Here is a 21,492-nt window from a genome sequence, read left to right on the forward strand (position 1 = left end):
TGCTTTGATGAAAATACTTCCCTTGAATTATAAACTGTGATGCTTCGATGTTGTGTGCGTGTTTGAAGGTTAATATTTTCTACTTTTGTTCTGTGACAAAAGGAAACTCACTGTCATATCAAAGCAAGTGCTTGTTCATCTCTGACGCTGCAAAGCTCATTGTCAATACTCTGTGCATTTTCAGCGGCAATGGCGTAAATACGGGGGCACGGAGGGGACGTGCCCCCCCCCCCCCCATCCTCCCCATCGGTTGAAAAAAAAGGGGAAGAGGAGAAAAAGAGGGAAAATGAGAAACGTAGTAGAGAGAGAAGAAATTATGGTACATTGTATTATGTTATTTTATAAAGGGTAACCGGGGGTTTGAATACTTTATAATTATACGAGATGCATTAATTATTACGCTTACATTCTTTCTATTTCCGCGCTACTAACGATGTATAGACGTTCCGTGTTTCTCCCTCTTTCCATTGTTCCGCTGCAGTGGACATGAATTGCGAGGATGCCCAGAGGGTGCAGAGATCATACAGCAGACGTTTAATGGATGATAACGGACATGGCAGGTTTGTTTCTCATAATGTTGCGGATGTACATCGTGCACGGCGGAAAGTTCATCCATAGAGCTATTAACAGATCCATGGTTCATCCGTTCTAACTGTTTTGTGCAGCTCAAAACTTTGTGCGCAGATGAAATCACAGTAAACAGTAAACAGATGCTCGATGAAAAGAGTGTGTATAACACATAGGCAGATCCAAGGGGGCAAGACCTCCCCCCCCCCCTTATGGGCGGAGAAAAAAACTAGAAAAAAGGGGGAAGAAAAAGAAGGGAAAGGGGAGGAGAAAAAAGAAGAGGGAAAAAAGAGGAGGAAGATGAGTAAATAAAATAATGTGAGGGGAAGAGTCGGAAAAGAAGAAAAATATGTCATGTCACTATATACAATTTTCGCTTGCGCTTCACGCTCGCATTGCATGTTCGATGAGAAACGCTATACGTATCTTATAATGCTCATTATAGGCTTGTATTGAGTTTAAAATATCAAGTTTTGAAGTCAATATACGAAACATAATTCAGCTCGGACATCGAGCTGTCATAAATGTTTGTTATATTGACAAACTTATTTTCAAAAAGTGTTCTTTAAAATGTCCGTTTTATTGTCTTGAGTATCGACATTTTCAGCTTGCAATGCACGTTAGCACCATTTGATATGCCAAGTACCCACTCGATTAGGCCAGAACGTACATGTACATGTATATTATAATTACATACGCATCTTGTTCAGGATCAAAACATTGCCCAGAATGTTCAATTTTCAGGACAAAATACATGAAATAAAAAAAATAGCTCGCGCTTCCCTTGCAGCGATAGGGCTTATGACATTGTCATATACATATGTTGCTGTAAAAGAATATAAGTAAGAAGTGACTGTGAGGACTACCCCCAGTGGCGTAACAGGCGGGGGGGCAAGCTGCACCCCCCCCCCCTCCCCCGTCGGATTTCACCGGGGAAAAACGGGAAGAAGAACAAAAAAGAAGGGAGAAAGAAAGAAGGGAGGGGGAGGAAAGGGGAAAAGGGAAGGGAAAAATGAAAAGAAAACAAAGATTTTTTTAAATGGAAAAGGAAGAAAGCGGGAAAGGTACGAAAGAAGAACATTTGACAAAGAACAAATCAATCCGAATAGGCTTATGTAATGCATAGCACGATGGGAAATAAATTAAAAGATGGCATAGCGGGAAACAAAGGTAAAATGGTATTATTCAAAAGCTAAATTATAAATCAAAAGGGACAAGAAAAAAATAATAACACGACCGGAGTGCCGAGGATAAAATAAAGAGCGGGAAGAAAAATGGACTGCATACAACATTGTGCTATAAGCTTGCTAGATTTTATGCAAATAAATCATCTATAACCATAAAATGGCTCTATAACACCCCCCATTCAATCACGTCCAATCACTGGCGTACAGGCGCGGGCGAGGGGGGGGGGGTCTTGGTTCCACACCCAAGAGGAAATAAAAGAAATTATAGGAGACTACGTAAAAATTACATGAATGGAAACAATGAAATGTGTCATTTGCTGAATATAATGGAAAAATCTATCACATAATTAGAATTTAATTTCAATAAGCATTTTTTTTTCCAGTTCGCTTTGCACGCTGGCGACTTTTAACTAATTCAGTTCAATTCACTTTATTCACATCCATTAAAAAGGTACAATACACAATATTATATGAACAATAAAAAAACAATACATAAACAAATCAGTATAATGACAAATAGAAAGAGTAGAACCAACATGCAGTGGACGTAGGCTGTAAATTTTCCCACATTGCTATGTTTTGCCCCCTCAAATATATTTGGTTCATTATGCAACTTGGTATAACTATATTCTGTATATACCCGCGATTTGATAAAAATAGCGGCAATCTGCGAGGTTACAGCATAGCACTGCCGTTTATGAGTATGGAAGGGTTGGGCCATAGGCCCCCTAAAGTTCTACAAACAAGAAGAAAAAAGGAGGAAAGGAAATCAAACGAATATTGTAGGACATCATTTTATTTACTGAATATAATTTCAAAAATATCTCAAAGATAGATTCTCATGAAAAGTTTTTTCTCGCTCGCTTCGCTCGCTCGGGACTACGCTACTGCCGCACTGTGGTGTACAGACCACAAAATAAGGAATGGAAAGAGAAAAGAGCGAAATATATTATTTTCTGGATATCATGTCAAAATCTATCACAAAATTGGATTTTTGTATCAAAATTTTTGTTCGCTCGCTTGCAACTTTTTTTAAAAGATGAATTCTACCCGATACGCAATATCTGGCCCTCTCAAAATATTCGCCTCATTACACCATTGTGCCTGTTCATATGACCGGGAAATTTTTTGCTCTTGCCCCCCCCCCCCCCGGCCACCGAGCCCTGTTTGAATACCTCTTCAAATAAACAAACAAAAGTCAACTTTGAGCGGCCGATCGGGGAAAATATGGGTGATTTTCTTCCGCCCCCCCCCCCCCGAAACACGTATGCAATGAGTATAAACGGATGCATTGCATTTTCAAACGGATGGCAAGGTTTTTTTTTACGCTTTACATCCGTTTTGCATCCGTAAGTGCAGTGGGACCAGACCTTTTAAAGTACTATAGGTGCAAGTACAACCTTCAAAAAAAAAATCACCCATTTTTTCTTACTATATACAGCATAATACAAGCTGATAAAAATAAAGCGCTCCACAACCACTAGACCGCGGCCCGGCCAATTAGGGGGTCTCACGGCTTTTCCACAGAACCTTAAATCATTTCTGTGAAATTTTGGAATACATGATCTTGAATCAACTGTTGACGTTGCAAAAGTAAATTAATTCAACTCCCAAACAAAAGGAAATAACTTTGGATAACCATATAAATATACAGGAATTTCAGGACGAAATGGGAGAAGGGTAAAGAAAAATGTAGGTATCGTGGTTTAGACAATCACCACAAATTTGAATTGTGTGTTTTAATAAATCAATAATTTCTTATCAAGTCAAGTTGAACTCGAGGTAAAAAAAAAAAAAGAAAAGCCCTAACCCTCGTGGCATGTATATAAAAATAGACCTTAACTTTGATCTGTTACAGGAAATGTTTTTTCCATCACTTGTTTCCTTGAACATCATAAAATAATGGCAATGTATTCTAAAAGCCAGAGGCAATCAGAAAATAACATTTCCCCGGGGGCACTTAAATTGACGAGTGGATACCATGCGCGACCCCAAAACACGTAAAACGATGTCTTTTTCAAGATAGGGCACGTTACGTACGTAACGTATAAGAAGGGTGTCAAAAACACTAAAATAATGAAAAAAGGGTATCTATTTCGCGAGGAAAGCTACGTGTTTTGGGTTAAATTTGCGAGAGTAAAAAGACCAAACTGTTATATAAAGGATGTACTTTTTGCCCCATCAGTCAGCACTACAAAAGGCTTGAGTCCGATTTGCCAGAGATGTGGGGAGGTGGGGCCGTCATAAGCCCAATGATGTAGGTAAAGGTAAAACCGACGTCCGTGACGTTAAAATATCGCTGTACTTGTATAGGGTTCAATTCAGGGAATACTTGCCAAGGGTATCGTTTTGTTTCCAATACTTGTTAAAGGTAGGATTTCACACGCCAATACTTTTTAAGGGCCTTTTTCTGAATATGGAAATACGTGTTTAGGATGCTTTTCGGGACCCCATGGTCGCGCATGGTATCCACTCGTTAATGGAAGTGCCCCCCCCCCCCCCGGGAACATATGTCGATGCTCGATATAGTGCTTTTGTAAATCTCTTGACTGGAAAATGCCATCGACATTTTGTTTGGTGACGATATCAAATTCACCACATATACCTTGCTAATACTACCTTATTATCTCGGAATAGACTCTTAAGATCAATTCTTATTTGAAGTTCTGAAAACAATTTTCCGCTTTATTCACCTTTTGTAAAATAAAAGGAAATATGTAAATCGATATGTTCAACATTACACCATCATGACCGATATTTGCTCTTAATCCTATCAAATTCCACGTCTCCAATAAAGAATGTTTCGGAAATAACTGGAAATATAAAGCTTTATTTCAATTAGAGAATATATTGTCTGTAAATACATCACGGGTTGTTAAGGTATTGAGGTTATACATTTTCTATTAAATTATTCACCTTCCTATTTATTTCGTATGCATAATTTCCCCTCCTTTGAATAAATAAAGCAAAATCAGACAAATCAAAATCGGACAAAGAATAACAAAGTTATAACATTTTAAAGTGTTACTTACACTTACATATTTTATTGCATGTAATTATATATTTTCAAATTGTATGAAAAATGGATTGAAAAATTATTCCATGCATTAGATATAGATATTAATTGCTGCAACTTATTTTGATATCACAGAAACATATCATATCATGACATGTATGAAAATATGAAATAACATAGCAATGTCAGCCGACCTAAAGGATATTCATCACAGTTTTCAAAGTTATGCTCGGTGAATTTTACTTTAATTTTGATATCATATTCAGTCCGGAGTACGCCTATAAGTAAAAAGCTTCTGTTATGTCATATCTACATCCATACCTCTCATAACAAAAATATTAAACAAGTGGAATGCCTCTGGCCGTCTCACCTGCATCACGCGGTTCAATATAGCAGCAGTGCTGACTTTGAAAACTGCTCTAACTCGCACAAGATGTTCAGTGATATATGGTTACTCTTAGGCTCACTTTTTATGAACTAGACCAATAAACTTAGAGATACGATGGTTATTCAACAAAAAAACCCAACGTAGGATGGCCAAAGTTCATTGACCTTACATGACCTTTGACCTTGATCAAGTGACTTGAAACTCGCACAGGATGTTCAGTGATACTTGATTACTCTTATGTCCAAGATTCATGAATCAGATCCATAAACTTTCAAAGTTATGATGGTAATTCAACAGATACACCCAATTCGGCCAAAGTTCATTGACCTTTGGCCTTGGTCATGTGACCTGAAATGCGCACAGGATGTTCAGTGATACTTGATTACTCTAATGTCCAAGTTTCATGAATCAGATCCATAAACTTTCAAAGTTATGATGGGAATTCAACAGATACCCCCAATTCGGCCAAAGTTCATTGACCCTAAATGACCTTTGACCTTGGTCATGTGACATAAAACTCATGCAGGATGTTCAGTGATAATTGATTAACCTTATGTCCAAGTTTCATGAACTAGGTCTATATATTTTCTAAGTTATGATGACATTTCAAAAACTTAACCTCAGGTTAAGATTTCGATGTTGATTCCTCCAACATGGTCTAAGTTCATTGACTCTAAATGACCTTTGACCTTGGTCATGTGACATGAAACTCTAATAGGATGTTCAGTAATACTTGATTAACCTTATGGCCAAGTTTCATGAACTAGGTCCATATACTTTCTAAGTTATGATGTCATTTCAAAAACTTAACCTCAGGTTAAGATTTGATGTTGACGCCGCCGTCGGAAAAGCGGCGCCTATAGTCTCACTCTGCTATGCAGGTGAGACAAAAACGGTTAGTTTGCTATACCATTGGCTCTCAGCCCCCCCCCCCCTTTCTTTCTATCTCTCTCTCTCTCTCTTCAATAATCACGTGATGGGGTAGATAGTCCTTTCAAGTGACACTTACACTACGCACACCTCTGTGTCATATATTATATCTAGAAAGTATGTAATTTATTTGTTATGTGCAAGTTGATCAAACAAGTTGAACATAAAGTACATATGATATTCGTAATTATCAATCAAAGCAATCATATTCGTTTTGAATAAAGAAATGTGCAAACCTAAGAGTTTATACATGTATGTATATATTCAATTGAATGAGGAAAGTACTTTTAAAATTACAAGAAAAAAATACACATCAACATAATTTATACACGTAATAAATCAAATGAAATGTACCCATCGAGCTAAACAAGAATTAAACAAAAAATGGGTAAAACCCATAATGTATATATTAATATACAATATTGATTATATGTACATTTACCAACACATTCAAACATCATATAAGGAGATAACTACACAGAAGATGCCAGAATGAGTGGAAGACCCAATTTGACTTTAAAAAGGGAAATGCTATTGATTTAAGATTCTAAAAAAAAAGGATGATGAACTCAGGATGATAAACCCATATTGATAGATTTCAAAGTGGCTGAAATATGGAGAGACATGGCTTAAGTCCACCCCAACAAAAACTTGATTTGAATAAAAAATGAGAAAAATTCAACAAGCATAACACTGAAAATTTCATCAAAATCCGATGTAAAATAAGAAAGTTATGGCATTTTAAAGTCTCGCTTCATTTCACAAAACAGTTATATGCACATCTCAGTCGGTATGCAAATGATGAACTGATGACATCACTCACTCACTATTTCATTTGTATTTTATTTTATGAAATATTTTCTCATTGTCATGTGAAATGAAGTTTCATTCCTCCCTGAACACGTGGAATTCCATTATTTTAACATTTTGTGCTTCAGGCAAGGAGGTCCTAATCGTCAAATTCGTAAAAACTGAAATATTGTATAATTTAAACAATAAAAAACAAAAGAAATAGTGAGTGACATCATCGACTCTTATATTTGGATGTAACTGGCTCGTTCATATAACTATTTTGTTCAAAATAAGCGAAACTTTGAAATGTCATAACTTTCTTATTTTACATGCGATTTTGATGAAATTTTCAGCATTGTGCTTGTCTGATTTTTCTCTTCTGATTCAAATCAACATTTTTCTGAGGTGGACTTGACCTTTGAAGATAGTGGATCAAACATGCAACTGTAAAAAAAAAGTCAAATTGAAGTTAATTTTATGACGATCCTTTTATTCAAAAGCCCAACTTAGGAGTTTGTGATTTGTTTAATATGTCTATTTAATGATATCATCCAATTAGATTTCCTGGATTTCCTTGAAAATATATCAAATTACCATGTATAGGATATTAGACGATATCAGTCATATTTTGTGAAGAGTGCCTATTTAAGCCCATATGCTTGGCTACATATATTTCTTAACATGTTTTTTTCTTTCTATGCATGTCTGTGTTTGTACATGTGTGGTTATATGCTTATGCTGGACAATACCTCGGTCACATTTGCTCTACGGCGGCCGTACAGCGAGTCGAAAACAATCGTTTTAACATTTTTGTACCAGCTACATATAGGTGGTTAGAATCAAAATTAATAAAACGACTGTTTTCGACTTGCAGTACGGCCGCCGTAAAGTGAATGTGACCGAGGTATAAGTCTGCATTATTTAATTTTCCTTTTACGTTGAAATTGATTCTTTCTTGCTGTAATTTGTGTGTATTTAACCATGACAGATCGTAAGTATGGGTATCCTAAACAAAATCAATTTTCCAAAAAAAATATACTCAAATGCTTATAGATTAGTCCATTATTTCACCATATTTTCAGGATTTTGATACTGCCTGGAGTTCCTTTCCTTCATATTCAATGCTAAGTTTAAACAATATACAAAAAGAGCATGAAAATCAATACACATGCCAAAACTAAGCCACTGTTTGGTCAGATAGATTTGTTAAGGTAATACGATTTTTTCAAGTATGAAATTGCAACTTTTGAACATTTGTTTCAAAAACTATATACCCATAAGTATTTCAGAATTTTTTGTTAAAATCCCGATATCAATTCTTATATACATGTGGATCTTCAGACTCTCATTTACCCTACATACACACCTGGGGGCCGTTTCATAAAGCTGTTCGTAAGTTAAGAACGACTGGTGATCCTTTCTTACGCACTAAAGCATTGACAATGAAAATACCATTTACCAAAAGAAAGGATCACCAGTCGTTCTTAAAGTCGTTCTTATCTTACGAACAGCTTTATGAAACACCCACCAGGTTAGAAAATAAGTGTATTTATTTTTATTTTTTTACAAATGGCCCATTATCTGGAATATGTTACCATTTTCTATGAAATCTAGATGTTTGATCAAGATTTTTTTTCTTTCTTGCCCCCCACCCCTCCCCCTCTAACATTTTTCCCCCTTTTAACTATTTTTGTTTCGCTGTCATTTTTCAATCTTTCTCAATCTGGTTTATTCAATTAGATGATATATTTCCATAATTTCGTTTTTTCAGTTTCCAGTTTTGTTATGATGGCAGCACTAATAAGGCTTGCCTATCTACTTGGCTCCTCATTCTTCATAAGTACTCCCTTTTTTTTCAAATATTCTCCATATTATTTTAATTTTAAGATTTCCATGTAATAAGTGTTAACATTGAATATACCCAGTATTGTTTTTTTGCTGTTATGATGAATACAATCACTTGAATTTAATTTGAATTCAATTGGGTAAATGTTATTTTATCAATTAAAATATCAGAAGCTTCTTGCATGTCAGTTATACTTTTAAAGATTTGACAGCATTAATGGCATTTTCCTTAAAGAGTATACCCACCAGATGAACTTGAAACCGAGGTATAGCGAATATCAAGTGCAAAAAAATATGCAAATTTACATCAAGTACTGTCTAATTAAGCATATCTAAGAGCTGCAATGTGGCATCACGACCGCAATCATTACTACAATTTCTGCCAAGTGGTTCATCTTTAAATACTCTTTCACATTGAGATCCAGCACTATGTCCACTCTTTTTAGGGTCTGAAAACTGTGAATCAAACTGAAGCAAGGAACAAACTTAGACTAGTAATCTATTTCAACTAGCTATCCAATGAAGCCAACTTTCATCAACACATTAAAGTCCCGACTTATAACTTACTCATTCATCAATGATTTAATAGTATATCACATTCAGGAGAATTTCATTTTCATTTCTATTTCTATGTCAATTATTCATGTGTAAATTGAGGCGACGTGAGCACCAAAAGGTTGGCCGGTGTGCTATATAATTAGCCACTATTTTATCATATTTCCTATCATGTGAACTTTACTGGAGGTGATGGTTAGTTCATTACAAGGGGTCACATTGATACATGCCGACTTCCCAAGAATCACAAAATATTAATAAAGGCCTATCTAAGCTCAAATGAAATAGTCAAGAGACATGGATAGCAAAGATGAAAATTTGAACATCCAAGAGAAATCAAGGTGTGATGGTTTATTTTGCATGATATTAAAAAAAAATTCACACACACTTTGTCTATTTCACAGATGGAATTACAAATACAGCAATCAATATCTGCTGTCTTTAATGTATTACTCCAATGCCATTAACCCCATTTACAAACATATTTGGAGAAAAACAAGTGCGATTATCAAACATGAAATGAAATTTGCATGTATTCCCAAACATGCTGAAGCTGAATATTCACTAGCTATAAAATGTGAACATCATTCTACCAAGAGAATAATGTGCGATAGTTGATTTATGAAGAAGACTTGCAAACCCGTATAAAAACAATACACACTCAAAGCACAACAAAAAGAAATATATTATTCTGAAACAGTTACAGCATGAGCAATAGCTAAAGAGCTATAATTTCTTTTTAAATTTTATCAAACATGGGGTACTATATTTCCCAATCAAAGCCATTCAAATTGGTCTTCTTCATAACCGTGCAACTCTCACCACAAAATCGAAGATTATAACAGAATATTAATTTATACACCATTCTACCAATATTTTCAGAATACAAATAAAAAGGAATTTGGTTGCATTAGTTAAGTTACCCAGCAATAGTGTGAGAGCTATGTTTCCCTACTGTGAATCAGTATTATATTAAACATTATGGTTGACTCCGCTTTTATGATGAAACCGAAGTCACAAAATAATGGTATTTCATAAATAAATATTGATTAGTCAAGACAATATTGGGTTCTTGTACAGCCCTCGTGTCATTACAGATTAGACTCTGGGCATGCCATGGTTATTATCCCAGATGCAGTTTGCCCAGACGAGACGTTTCAAGAAAATCATTCCTACTAGGTTTACTCTTACCCAACCAAGGCAAGGTCAAATGATGCGAAAAATAAGACTTCACTTAACCACATGTAGCAGCTTCTGAGTTATTTAGGTGGCTAAGTCTTGCCGTGCACAATGTAATACATGTGTTTTCTTAAAGAATCTGGAAACAGGAAGAGGGGTCCCTCAGGATGCAAGATGCACACATAATTATGAGAAAACAACCACCGTTTCACAATGTTCTTGAAAAGAATTATTCATCCTGGTTCAAACTGAACAGATTCTTGGGCATGCAGTAGCTTTGTTCATAAAAAAAAAACACACTATAAAATACATGCCACGCAGAGCTGTCAACCTGAAAAAGAACATTTCAGTATTTTTAAAGCTGAAAATCAGTATTTCGGTGAGGAAATCACTATTTTCAAAAATACAATAGGACAACACATAAAGCTGAAACTTTAGAAATCAGTATTTTACATTAAACTATCAGTATTTTTCTCACTTTTCAGTACTAAATACTGAAAATCAGTACTACTTGGCAGCTCTGGCCACGGTATGACTGTCTGAAAACCAGTTGGACAAAATGTGCCTTGTGCATCTCTAGCTTCACCTATTGCAAAGGAAACCCCTTGGAAACTTGTCATGACTTGTGTAGTATATATGTGAAAAATGCCCGAAGGACATTAGGGTTCCTAGTCCTTGATAAACTATGGTGGCTTTCTTAACTGAAAACATACAGAGTCTGATGCAATGTCGATGGCGTTCCTTGCTCCAGGACCTCCACTCTACATTGTTGCATCTGTCAATTTACACTGATGTTTCTGCTTCTGCTGCTACTGTGACCTAGCTGGACAGACAATGTTGCTAGTCCTTGCTTGACTGTGATGGCTTTCGTAACCTCATGGCATATGGAGACTGACGTGATGTCGACGACGCTCCTTGCTGCAGGACCTCCACTCTACTTTGAGGTGTCTGGGAATCCTGTGCTTCCTCCTGCTGCTGTTGTTGTTGCTGCTGTGTCTGCGGCTGAGCCTGAAGAGTTGCAGTGACTGTTGTCTGTTGCTGCGGTTGAGAAGATGGCTTAGAAGTTGGTTGTGTGATGGAGATGGAGACAGGTGGTTTTGTAGCAGCACTTGTAACCACATGAACCTGAAAAAAGCAAATAACATTTTAGTTATTCCCTACGAGATAGAACCACAGGCAGAAGAATGTAGTCACCCTATCTTACTCGGAGAAGTCATGTAATAACGAGAATCTCTTTCTCTTTGTGTAGTTGGTCTTCAATTTTTACCAAGATTGACCCAACTTTTGGCAAAAGATGCTAGTAATTAATTCCTACAAGCCTTGAGCGAAGATTCAAACAATTAATATATCAACAAATCTAATAAACAATTTTAATGGAAGAATCATACATGAAGCTTGCTCTTAACAGTAACTAGTAGCATGAAAAGCCTATCAAAGTTAAGCTTGGTATTTGTGAAACACCCTAGGTGTTCCATTGGTTAGTCACCTTCAAGGGCTCACCTGCTGTGTGGCTGGTGTGGTCTGTTGAACAGTTCCTTTACTCTGACCCGCTGACGAACTCTCCTCTTGGACAACCACCGTCTGAGAAACCACTGTATGTGCAGGAGATGATTGGCCCTGAGCCTGGGTCTGGGCTTGGACTTGGGCCTGAGCTTGGGCCAGCTGCTGTGCCTGGACCAGTCGTGCCAGCTGAGGGGTCCTGTTCGGTGTGCTCTGTTGCTGAACCTGTGTTCTAGGAGTGACAACAGAAGTAGAGGTGACCAGTTGAGTGACCAGCTGCTGAGGTTGTTTCTGGGCTTGAGTAACAGAGGCTTGCGAGACAGTAACCTTCCCTCCTGATGTTAGAACTGCACCTGGGATTCAAACAATGAATAACAATGATAGATCAATATTTAAGTAAACCATCGTCAGATTTGAACAGCTTCGACATCATAAGCAAGCTAATATGATGTATTCACATTGATATGGCATCAATTTGAAGAAATAATGTTATAAATAATATGTATATAAGCCCCCTCCTCAGGGTATGCAATTTCAGGCTTTATAGGATTTAGTCTTTAGATAACTCAACAGTAAAATATATCCATTACATCCTTATCAAGGTTGAACTAGAGTTCATTCACAAAGGTGAGAAGGCTCAACATAGATATACTGGGAAGCATTATCAAGATTTTCCTAAAAGTAGCAACACTCCTGAAATTGCTCATTTCTCAATTAAGTTAGGGTCACAGTTTCAAGGATTGAAACAAAAATACATTCATTCTTGTTACGTCTCTTTGGGCATATTTGTATACCTGGTGGTATGATGGTCACAGGTTTTCCTTGCTGTTGTATCGACAGTGTCTGAGGCACTCTCTTGACCTGTTGCTGAAGTTGTTGTCTGACTGTTGGCATAGGTTGACCTTGGAGCTGACTTGTGGGTATCCTCTGGACCTGAACGGTGCCAGGCTGCTGACCCCTCGGTGCGGTCACCTGCTGCACACGAACCTGCTGCCCACCAATTGTTCCTACCTGTGTGATCAAACAGTGGTCAAGGAGTTATCGTCCATTCTGAGGTAATATCAAATGGCCGGTTTGTCATACATACTGTTGTATTCAACACTCAAATATCATCAATAACAATGAAATATTAGCCAGGTCAATTGTGAATGAATGAATTTCTTAAAAACAATGTTACAAACTCTTGTTTTTGTTGGGCTGGCTTAAAATGGCTGCTACAATGTGATTCATACTTTCTTGTGGCTAAGGTTGAGAGGATACTGATATAGCTAAATAATTTACATTTCACAAGTGGCCTTGAATAAATAAATGAATGAATGAAAAAAGAAAAACAAGTGAAAGTATATTTGTATGGTGCTATGCCTTTTTGCAACTTAGCTGAGGGCCTAATTATGATACACAGGAATAATATATAACACTGCGGATTTGACATGAGTAAAAGAACAGTTCCTTCTTTCTGACAAAAAGCATACATTATCCATACAACCCCTATCTACAGCATAAACTTGCCTGTTGTAGACTAGCTACTTGTTGAACCAAGGTTGGTTGAGCAGTCTGAGTGCCACCGCGCTGGACAGTAGTTTGACCTTGACCTGATGATACCCTTACCTGTTGACCAGAAGTTACAACCTGAGGCTGACCTTGGACTTGAGCAAGAATCTATATTTAAAAAAATGATTTCTTTAAACAACATCACTATAAAATCTCATGAGAAAACTCAATAAAAAGTCATGGTGGTATGAGCCCATATTCCATTTAACAGAAGAATTTTTACATTGATTCAGTTAAAAGCTTGAGTTAACCTTAAATCAAACATCAGTAACTAGACATAAATATTACTGGATTGAGGAAAGTAAAAACCCAAGTAAACATAAAACACTGGAGTGTAGGAGAATCAGTAAGCACCAATTGAACATTTTTCCTTACCAGCTTCTGTTGCTTCATCTGCAGAATCTGCTGAAGGTTGACCTTTGAGAGCTGGGTCGTAGTAGTCCCTGAGCCTCCTGCTGTAGGTATAGCCAGAGCCTTCATACCACCAGCTACAGACACTACCTGACCCTTGGCTCCAGCTTGTCCTAGGGTGGTGACGCCACTGACCGTTACTCCGCTGACAGTGATGCCTTTGAGCTGGGTGACCGAGGTGACAGGGATGGTTGAGATGCCCTTGATCTTCTGGGCTTGTAGCTGCTGGGCTTGGTGGTGCTTCAGTAGGGCTGCTATCTCTGCCTGAGAGGTATTCAGGGTGGGACCCTTGCGCTGAGCAAGCTGAAGAAGAGAATAACCAATGACGAACAGTTCTTAGACAAATTAAATCTAAAAAGCTATAAGATAAACAATGTGCACCTTTTAACATTCAAGTGACACGTGAAGATCATGATAAAGGATCAATCAAAAGTAAATTGTGTCTGTTTCACACTATCATACCATTGTCTGTTATTATCACCATGATCATCAATATTATAATCAAGTTAGTTTCACCGTAACACTGCACATTCTCTTCATTTTATGAACGGCTGTCTAGCAGTATTTCAGCAGGCATTTTTCACAAACCTGTTGTCTCTGGGCAGGTGTCAACTGGACGTGAGTTACCCCTGTAATGGCTTGGGTCGTAGACACCGAAGCCTTCTGGATGGTGGTTAATTGTCCTCCTGAAGCTTGGGCTTGAGCCTGAGCCTGGGCTTGTACTGCCTGAGCTTGGGCCTGAGCTTGCTGAATCTTCCTTAGTTCAGCCTGGCGAGAGAAAATAACATTATAATTGCACAATTTTTCTGAAGGATAAGTTTATAATATATCCATTTCCAAGAGTGAACAATCACAAAACTTATGGAGTAGTTTACAATTAGTCAATTTTCAGACTTCCATTTTAATATAAAGAATGGTCTGCAGTTGTTGAAATAGTATACACCATTTACAGAGAAATACATAATGTGAACAAAGTTTTAGAATTTTTATGAACTACCTGTAATTTCAGCACAGACTCAGACTTTGGCATAAGTTAAACCAGACTTCAAAATATTAATAAAGATCCATAGTACATATAATGCTATTAGAATCAGGAAAATTCCCCTGCCTCTAGTTAAACAAGAGTGGGGCTTAGAATTTGGATAAGTTGAAAACTAGTGGTAGGGAAAATTTAACCTTGTGACATAAGAAAAAAAGAGAAAATATCATGAAAATTCATAATTTGTATGAAAGAAAATTGCATAAAAAATGCTTCTCATCACGTAATTCTTCCAAAAACTACTAGTAATATAGTATGCCTACAAAAATCTATTAGAAAAATAGCTTGATGGTTCAGAGACCTACAGAATTAATCATTCAAAGTATCCCGAATCTGGTGTCAGACAATGTATAAGACATTTGTCTGAGGATATAGACTAGGAGTTGATGTCTGAGGCTGTAAGCACCATGAACACTATCAATAAGCAGAACTGGCGACTCTAGTCTGAAAGCCTCAAAATTGTCAATAGCTAAAAAAATATCAATAAAATTCATGCAAATCAACATTGGTGGGATATTGTCTCAGTAAGTACTAATGGATCTGGATGACCCTAGATCGTTAATATAATTGTATCGTATGTGCACATGACTCTCTGTTATATGCATGGCATTCCAAATGCACACACAACAAAAAGTTTCAATATTGTATCAAAAATAACAATGACAGCCAACCCTACTCTTTACTGCTGTTATGGCTAACAAACATTTTATTAAGGCCCTATGATATCCCAGGGCCCTGTTGTACAAAGAGTTACGATTGATCCGATCAATCGTAACTATATGGAAATCCATTCGTGTCATCATTTTTTCTACGAAAAATTTGTACAATGTCCTTTTTATGCAAAGAGAAGCGCAGTGAATTTTCAGGAAAACAATGAATGCATGAATATACATCACAGCTAAAAAATATTTTTAGCAAACATGCATAATAGATGTTGACGTTGCTGGCCGTCCAAAGTTGCGATTGATCGGATCAATTGTAACTCCTTGTACAACAGGGCCCAGGAATAACATACCTTCAATTGAGCAGTGGCAGCTTGTTGCTGTGTGGTCTGGGTGACAGTTCCTGATGTTGCCTGTCCGCTGCTACTACTCTGAGCCTGTTGGGCCTGTTGCTGCAGCTGTTGTAGCTGTTGCTGTTTGATCTTCATGAGAGCAAGCTGGCTGAATTGACCAAGGTTCTTCATGTTAAGCTGTGTACCTCCTGTCAATATACAAGTGAGTCGAGTTTGAGTAAAATGATGGAATATAATATGTTATACCCACTTAAATCTTCCAAAGTTTTTTTTTACAATACATGAAGATTCATTTAAATAATCAGCATATGCCTGCAATGGCTTTAATCCAGGAAATACGTAGCTGACAAAAGATCTCCGCATAATCCAATCCTGTTCCATTTTCTTCTTAAATTCTATTCCCAATGACAATAACTCAATCATTTTGTCAGACAAAGATTTCCTAGATAAGAGGCCTAAAGAAGCATTTAGGGCAGGGCATAATTATGGTAGTTATTTTTTGTTATCTTTCTTGTCAATCTATTTAAATCTTCTAATATCTCATATATATATTTTTAAGATTATTACTTTGCCCATTTATTACAAATCATTCTATTATCACTGCCAATGTCTTGAAAATTAAGAAAACGTAACAAAAATTCATTTACAAAGAATAAAGTGAATACCTTGCAAAGAAACTGTTGGAGTGACCCTTGTCTGTTGACCCGTCGTCATGACAGAGGAGACAGAAGAGACAACAATCTGAGGAGATGATGTTCCTAGTGTCCTAATCTGACTGGTAACATTTGGTAAGGTGAGCTGAGGTACGGTGGTACGTACCGCCTGGGAGCGTACAACCTGAGCAGCTAAGGTACCAGATACCTGGTGATAGAATGGGTAGGGAAATGTCTATCAATCACATATCTAATAATAAGATCTAATAACAACAACTCCACAGTTCATATAGGCATAAAATATCACATTACATATCCCAAACACACCTTAACAAGACTCAGGGACACATCTCTCATCAAGAATCATGCATTCATTTTTTTTTTCAGGTCAAGTATACAATCTTGTTTAATGGGTGCATCCCAGAAAATTTGCTCCTCCAAAAATCACATTTTCATTGCTGACCTTCAAAATTCATCAGAGACAAAGACCTTGGAAATACAGAAATAAATGTTGTGAAAGACATCTTTGCTGGATAATATCTACCAACAAAGGGTTTAGTTATAGATCTCATATTCATCAACAATAACAAATAAGGGGGTACATTAACGGTAATTCGAAATTATCTGCATTTTCTCCACATAAAGTAAGTAAAACTATCCCAAATCTGTATTGGAAAACTTGGTGACTTTGTTCCCTATGTGCTCAAATTGATGTACTTTTCCAGTCTACATTCTAACTATACTTGCAAATCTTTCTACATGTAGAAGTCAAATATGAGAAACTTTTTTTTGTTTTTAAAAGCCGTTCTAACGTCCGCTTAAAGTTTTGACTCGGACCTACTCTGGTCTAACTGCCTCTTGTTCTTTATCACACTTCACGAAGATAGTATGACTTAGAGTCCTATTTAAATACCTAGTTTCATACAGTACAAAAGAGATCACCGTATTGGTCAGATCATGCAAAGAGCACACTACTGCGTATTAATCAATAGGACTGCACGTTACATATGAGGCCACCATCTTACACAGAGTTACAACTGATCCAATCAATCGTAACTATGGAAATCCATCAGTGTCATAATTTTTACTGCATAAAATTTTCAAAATGTCTTTTTTTACAAAGGCGAACACACTAAATTGTCAAGAAAACAATGGATGTAACTTACGTCATAACTAGAAAACATTTTGAATATTTGTGCATTTTAGATGTTAGACGGCGTTGCTGGCCGTCCATAGTTGTGATTGATCAGATTAATCGTAACTCTTTGTAAGACGGGGCCCAGGTGGAATGAGACCCAATGGAAAGTAGGCAAAGCTGGTGTAGACCAATCAGAAATATCATCCCCCAACAAAACCAACTTCACTGTGATAAGAAAGTTTATTATCTCTTACCCTAATTGGTTGTGTTACTGCTGTTCCAAGAGCTGTGCGGCTAATGGTCCCAGATTGCTGATTTAAAGAGAAAAAAAAAAACAATACATTTTATTAAAAAACACTCTTTAAAGATTAAGACATCAATATTTCAAGTATTTATATTAATGAGTCTGAACCACTTAAGAAATAAATGACATTCTATGCTTACAAGTACCACGCCCATTTTTTTAAATGTATAACTGAGGTCTCGTTGATTTGCTACCCTTTTTTTAAAACAGATGCACACTTTTTTTTGTATATACAATAGCCACTCTGGAAACAGGTAACTATTGACAGCAACTACCAGTAATTCCTATACAGATTCCTATGCAGCTTGGATAACTAAAAAATAAAGCAGTTCACTGATTTCTAACTAAAAGAAACAACTCAGAGCATAAAACATTGAAGGTTAAAGTGAGTTCTGATGTGGAAGAGGTCAGCATTTTCAGATGAAGCAACTTAGGTACTTTTGGACCCACTTGATGATAGGATCTATGAGAAATCTTACCAAGACTGTAGCACCAGCAGCAGTACCCACTGGCTGAGCTGTCACCTGTGTTGCTGTGCCTTGTTGCTGGCTCTGCTGCTGCTGCTTGGTTGCGGCCAACAGACGCTGTTGCTGCTGCTGTTCTTGTTGCAGCTATGGAGAGAAAAAGGCAATGAGTACTGATCAAGACATGTTAATGCTTTTAATATCAATTTCACATCCCAAGTTACACAATCATTTAACTTTTATAAAAATAAATTAAGATATCATAAACCAAATTCTTTACCTTTTTCTCTCTTGCAAGTTTTTGCTGAGCCTGTAGAGTTGCAAGCTGTGAAAATGAGAGGGGGAAAAACAGTATGAACATGAATATTTTGTGAAAGAATGCTCCTGTTTCCTTCGCAACAGCACTATTGCTCACTTCAGATTTACATATGTCAAAAAGTTCAAAGATCCAAATACAGTAATATTATTTCGTAAGTATGTGTTCAAAATGAGTTTTTAGTAAACATGTATCATCTGTTGTAAAAATATTCAGTATTCACAAAATACTTCAATAAAAAAAAAAAGATTTTCACCCAAACAATTTAATTACAAGGTTTTATCAACTTGCTAACACTTTGATAAATACATATAATCTTACATCTAATCACAACACATGAAACCACATGATGCATTTTCTTTTCTTCTTTACCTTCTTTTCTCTGGCAATTCTTTCTGCTCTCTTCTGAGCAACTTCACTTGGCAGCATAGGTTTATCATAGTTGATCCCAGACTCAGCGAGTATTGCACTGTGTTTAGGGTTCTTCAACAATGGATTGTTCAGTCTGCACAACATAAATATACATTTAAATTATAATGCTACTGCATCCTCAAATAAACACAAAGAAATATTTTTTTACTATTTTGATATTTTGTTATTTTCATAGCACTACTTAAACGTATGATTTATATTATTCCATTTGTAACAGTCATATGTACCAAAATAAATTGTGTATAACCTTTACTTTTTAAAAATGTACAAATTTGTTTTGTACACTGCTCAAACAGTTTTTGCTGTTTTTAAAAGACACATTAAACTTTAATTTACATTCTCAATGAATTTCACAAAATCAATAGTTGTAGAGGAAATTGCTTGTTACGTAACACATACCACTATGTCTTGTCTGATACGTGGAAATGCCCTTATACAGAGTCTATCATGGAGATAAATTTGTGCAAGCGTTATGAGGAGTGAAGGTTTTCATCACTTGTGACTTACACTTGTTTGAGGAATGGTTGTCGTTTATTGATAGCCATTTTGATGCCATCAAACTTTGCTGAGTAGAGCATAGTATGTGATGAGTTACCATCCTGAGCGTGTAGTTGACTGGTCTTCATAGGACGATTGTTCTTCGTCTGTAATAATAATATTCATACATTCAGTTTCATTCAGACTTTGATATAAGGAAGATTCTGCAGCCCTCTGCCATTTTAATAATGATAAAAGAAATAATTCATAAGGTATCAAATCCGCTAGGCAGATTGCGCAATGAAATAAATATTTGAAAAACACTTATGAAAAAGATAAGAGGAAGCTTCTATCGTTTAAATAGATCAACTGAAGTAAGGTCAGATATGACCAGAGGGATCCCTCCCCCTCCCATATCTTAGAACAACAATATAAATAGAGTTTAATCCATTTCCATTAATTCTTAAAATTAGTTTGACAAGTTTACAATCATGGACTACATGTTGTATGAAGTCCTGTCTAATCTTTTGCAAAACAAGACAAGACCCCAGACACTGTATATGCATTGGAAACGTTTTGTTCCCGAGTGCCACAAATTATCAGAATCCCCTATTAATGTGACTGGAGTAAAAAGATACAAAACTTGTTAACTTACGCTGACCCGGTAGATGCCCTTGGACTTCTTCTGTTTCTTGGGGTTAGTGTCATAGAGGATCTTGCCCTCCTCCCTTGGGATGATGACACTCTCGTAACGATTGCAACACTGCTTGGCAGACCTGAAGGTACGGCTACAGGCATTGACGATATCGCTCACCAGGTCCCAGTTGATGATATGACCGGGGACCAATGGTTGCAGGGTCAAGGGAAGCTCCAGTAGGGTCTGTACCGCCTACAAAATGAAATTTGATTCAAAGAATTATCAAATGTTATTTTGCTTTCACCACTTATACAATTGTTTTTCGCAAAATCAGTGTCATATTCCTGGCATGAAGTTGTTCTAGCAAATCAACTACTACAATTTTTAGTTTATGAAATATATAAAGAAAATGGCAATTCTGAAGAACAGTTACAAGAAATGAGTAATAATTGTCAAATATCTTCCCAAATTATATCATCAAAAGATGTGAGTCAATTATTTCACCAACATACTCGTTTAAAAAACAAGTGGAATGCCTCTGGCCGTCTCACCTGCATCACGCGGTTCAATATAGCAGCAGTGCTGACTTTGAAAACTACTCTAACTCGCACAAGATGTTCAGTGATACATAGTTACTCTTATGTCCACTCTTTATGAACTAGACCAATAAACTTTCAAAATTATGATGGTAATTCAACAGATACCCCCATTCGGCCAAAGTTCATTGCCCCTAAATGACCTTTGACCTCAATCATGAGACCTGAAACTTGCACAAAATGTTCAGTGATGCTTGATTACTATTATGTCCAAGTTTCATGAATCAGATCCATATATTTTCTAAGTTATGATGACATTTCAAAAACTTAACCTCAGGTTAAGATTTCGATGTTGATTCCTCCAACATGGTCTAAGTTCATTGACCCTAAATGACCTTTGACCTTGGTCATGTGACATGAAACTCTAATAGGATATTCAGTAATACTTGATTAACCTTATGGCCAAGTTTCATGAACTAGGTCCATATACTTTCTAAGTTGCGATGTCATTTCAAAAACTTAACCTCAGGTTAAGATTTGATGTTGACGCAGCCGCCGTC

The 21,492-nt window shown here is 36.7% G+C and overlaps 1 protein-coding gene across 2 annotated transcripts in view; it reads right to left on the reverse strand.

Moving 5' to 3' along the window:
• Positions 1-8,935: 8,935 nt before the first annotated feature.
• The window catches only part of LOC121408782 (helicase domino-like), a 61,620-nt gene continuing 49,063 nt past the window's right edge, over positions 8,936-21,492 (reverse strand). Inside the window, exons 38-52 of one of the 2 annotated variants that reach the window (XM_041600413.1) lie at positions 20,415-20,648; positions 19,790-19,926; positions 19,223-19,355; positions 18,815-18,859; positions 18,550-18,681; positions 18,021-18,077; positions 16,641-16,836; positions 15,976-16,163; positions 14,510-14,689; positions 13,886-14,224; positions 13,469-13,618; positions 12,754-12,970; positions 11,960-12,312; positions 10,983-11,584; positions 8,936-10,771 (exon numbers count right to left, since the gene is read on the reverse strand). In XM_041600413.1, the coding sequence (XP_041456347.1) occupies positions 11,300-11,584; positions 11,960-12,312; positions 12,754-12,970; positions 13,469-13,618; positions 13,886-14,224; positions 14,510-14,689; positions 15,976-16,163; positions 16,641-16,836; positions 18,021-18,077; positions 18,550-18,681; positions 18,815-18,859; positions 19,223-19,355; positions 19,790-19,926; positions 20,415-20,648 (2,646 nt within the window). In that variant the 3' untranslated portion in view covers positions 8,936-10,771; positions 10,983-11,299. Of the gene's footprint in view, positions 10,772-10,982; positions 11,585-11,945; positions 12,313-12,753; positions 12,971-13,468; positions 13,619-13,885; positions 14,225-14,509; positions 14,690-15,975; positions 16,164-16,640; positions 16,837-18,020; positions 18,078-18,549; positions 18,682-18,814; positions 18,860-19,222; positions 19,356-19,789; positions 19,927-20,414; positions 20,649-21,492 lie in introns of those variants that run through there. The other variant, XM_041600414.1, reaches the window with a different exon arrangement.

This window comes from Lytechinus variegatus, chromosome 2 (assembly GCF_018143015.1).
Source record: "Lytechinus variegatus isolate NC3 chromosome 2, Lvar_3.0, whole genome shotgun sequence".
Lineage (NCBI taxonomy): Eukaryota > Metazoa > Echinodermata > Echinoidea > Temnopleuroida > Toxopneustidae > Lytechinus > Lytechinus variegatus.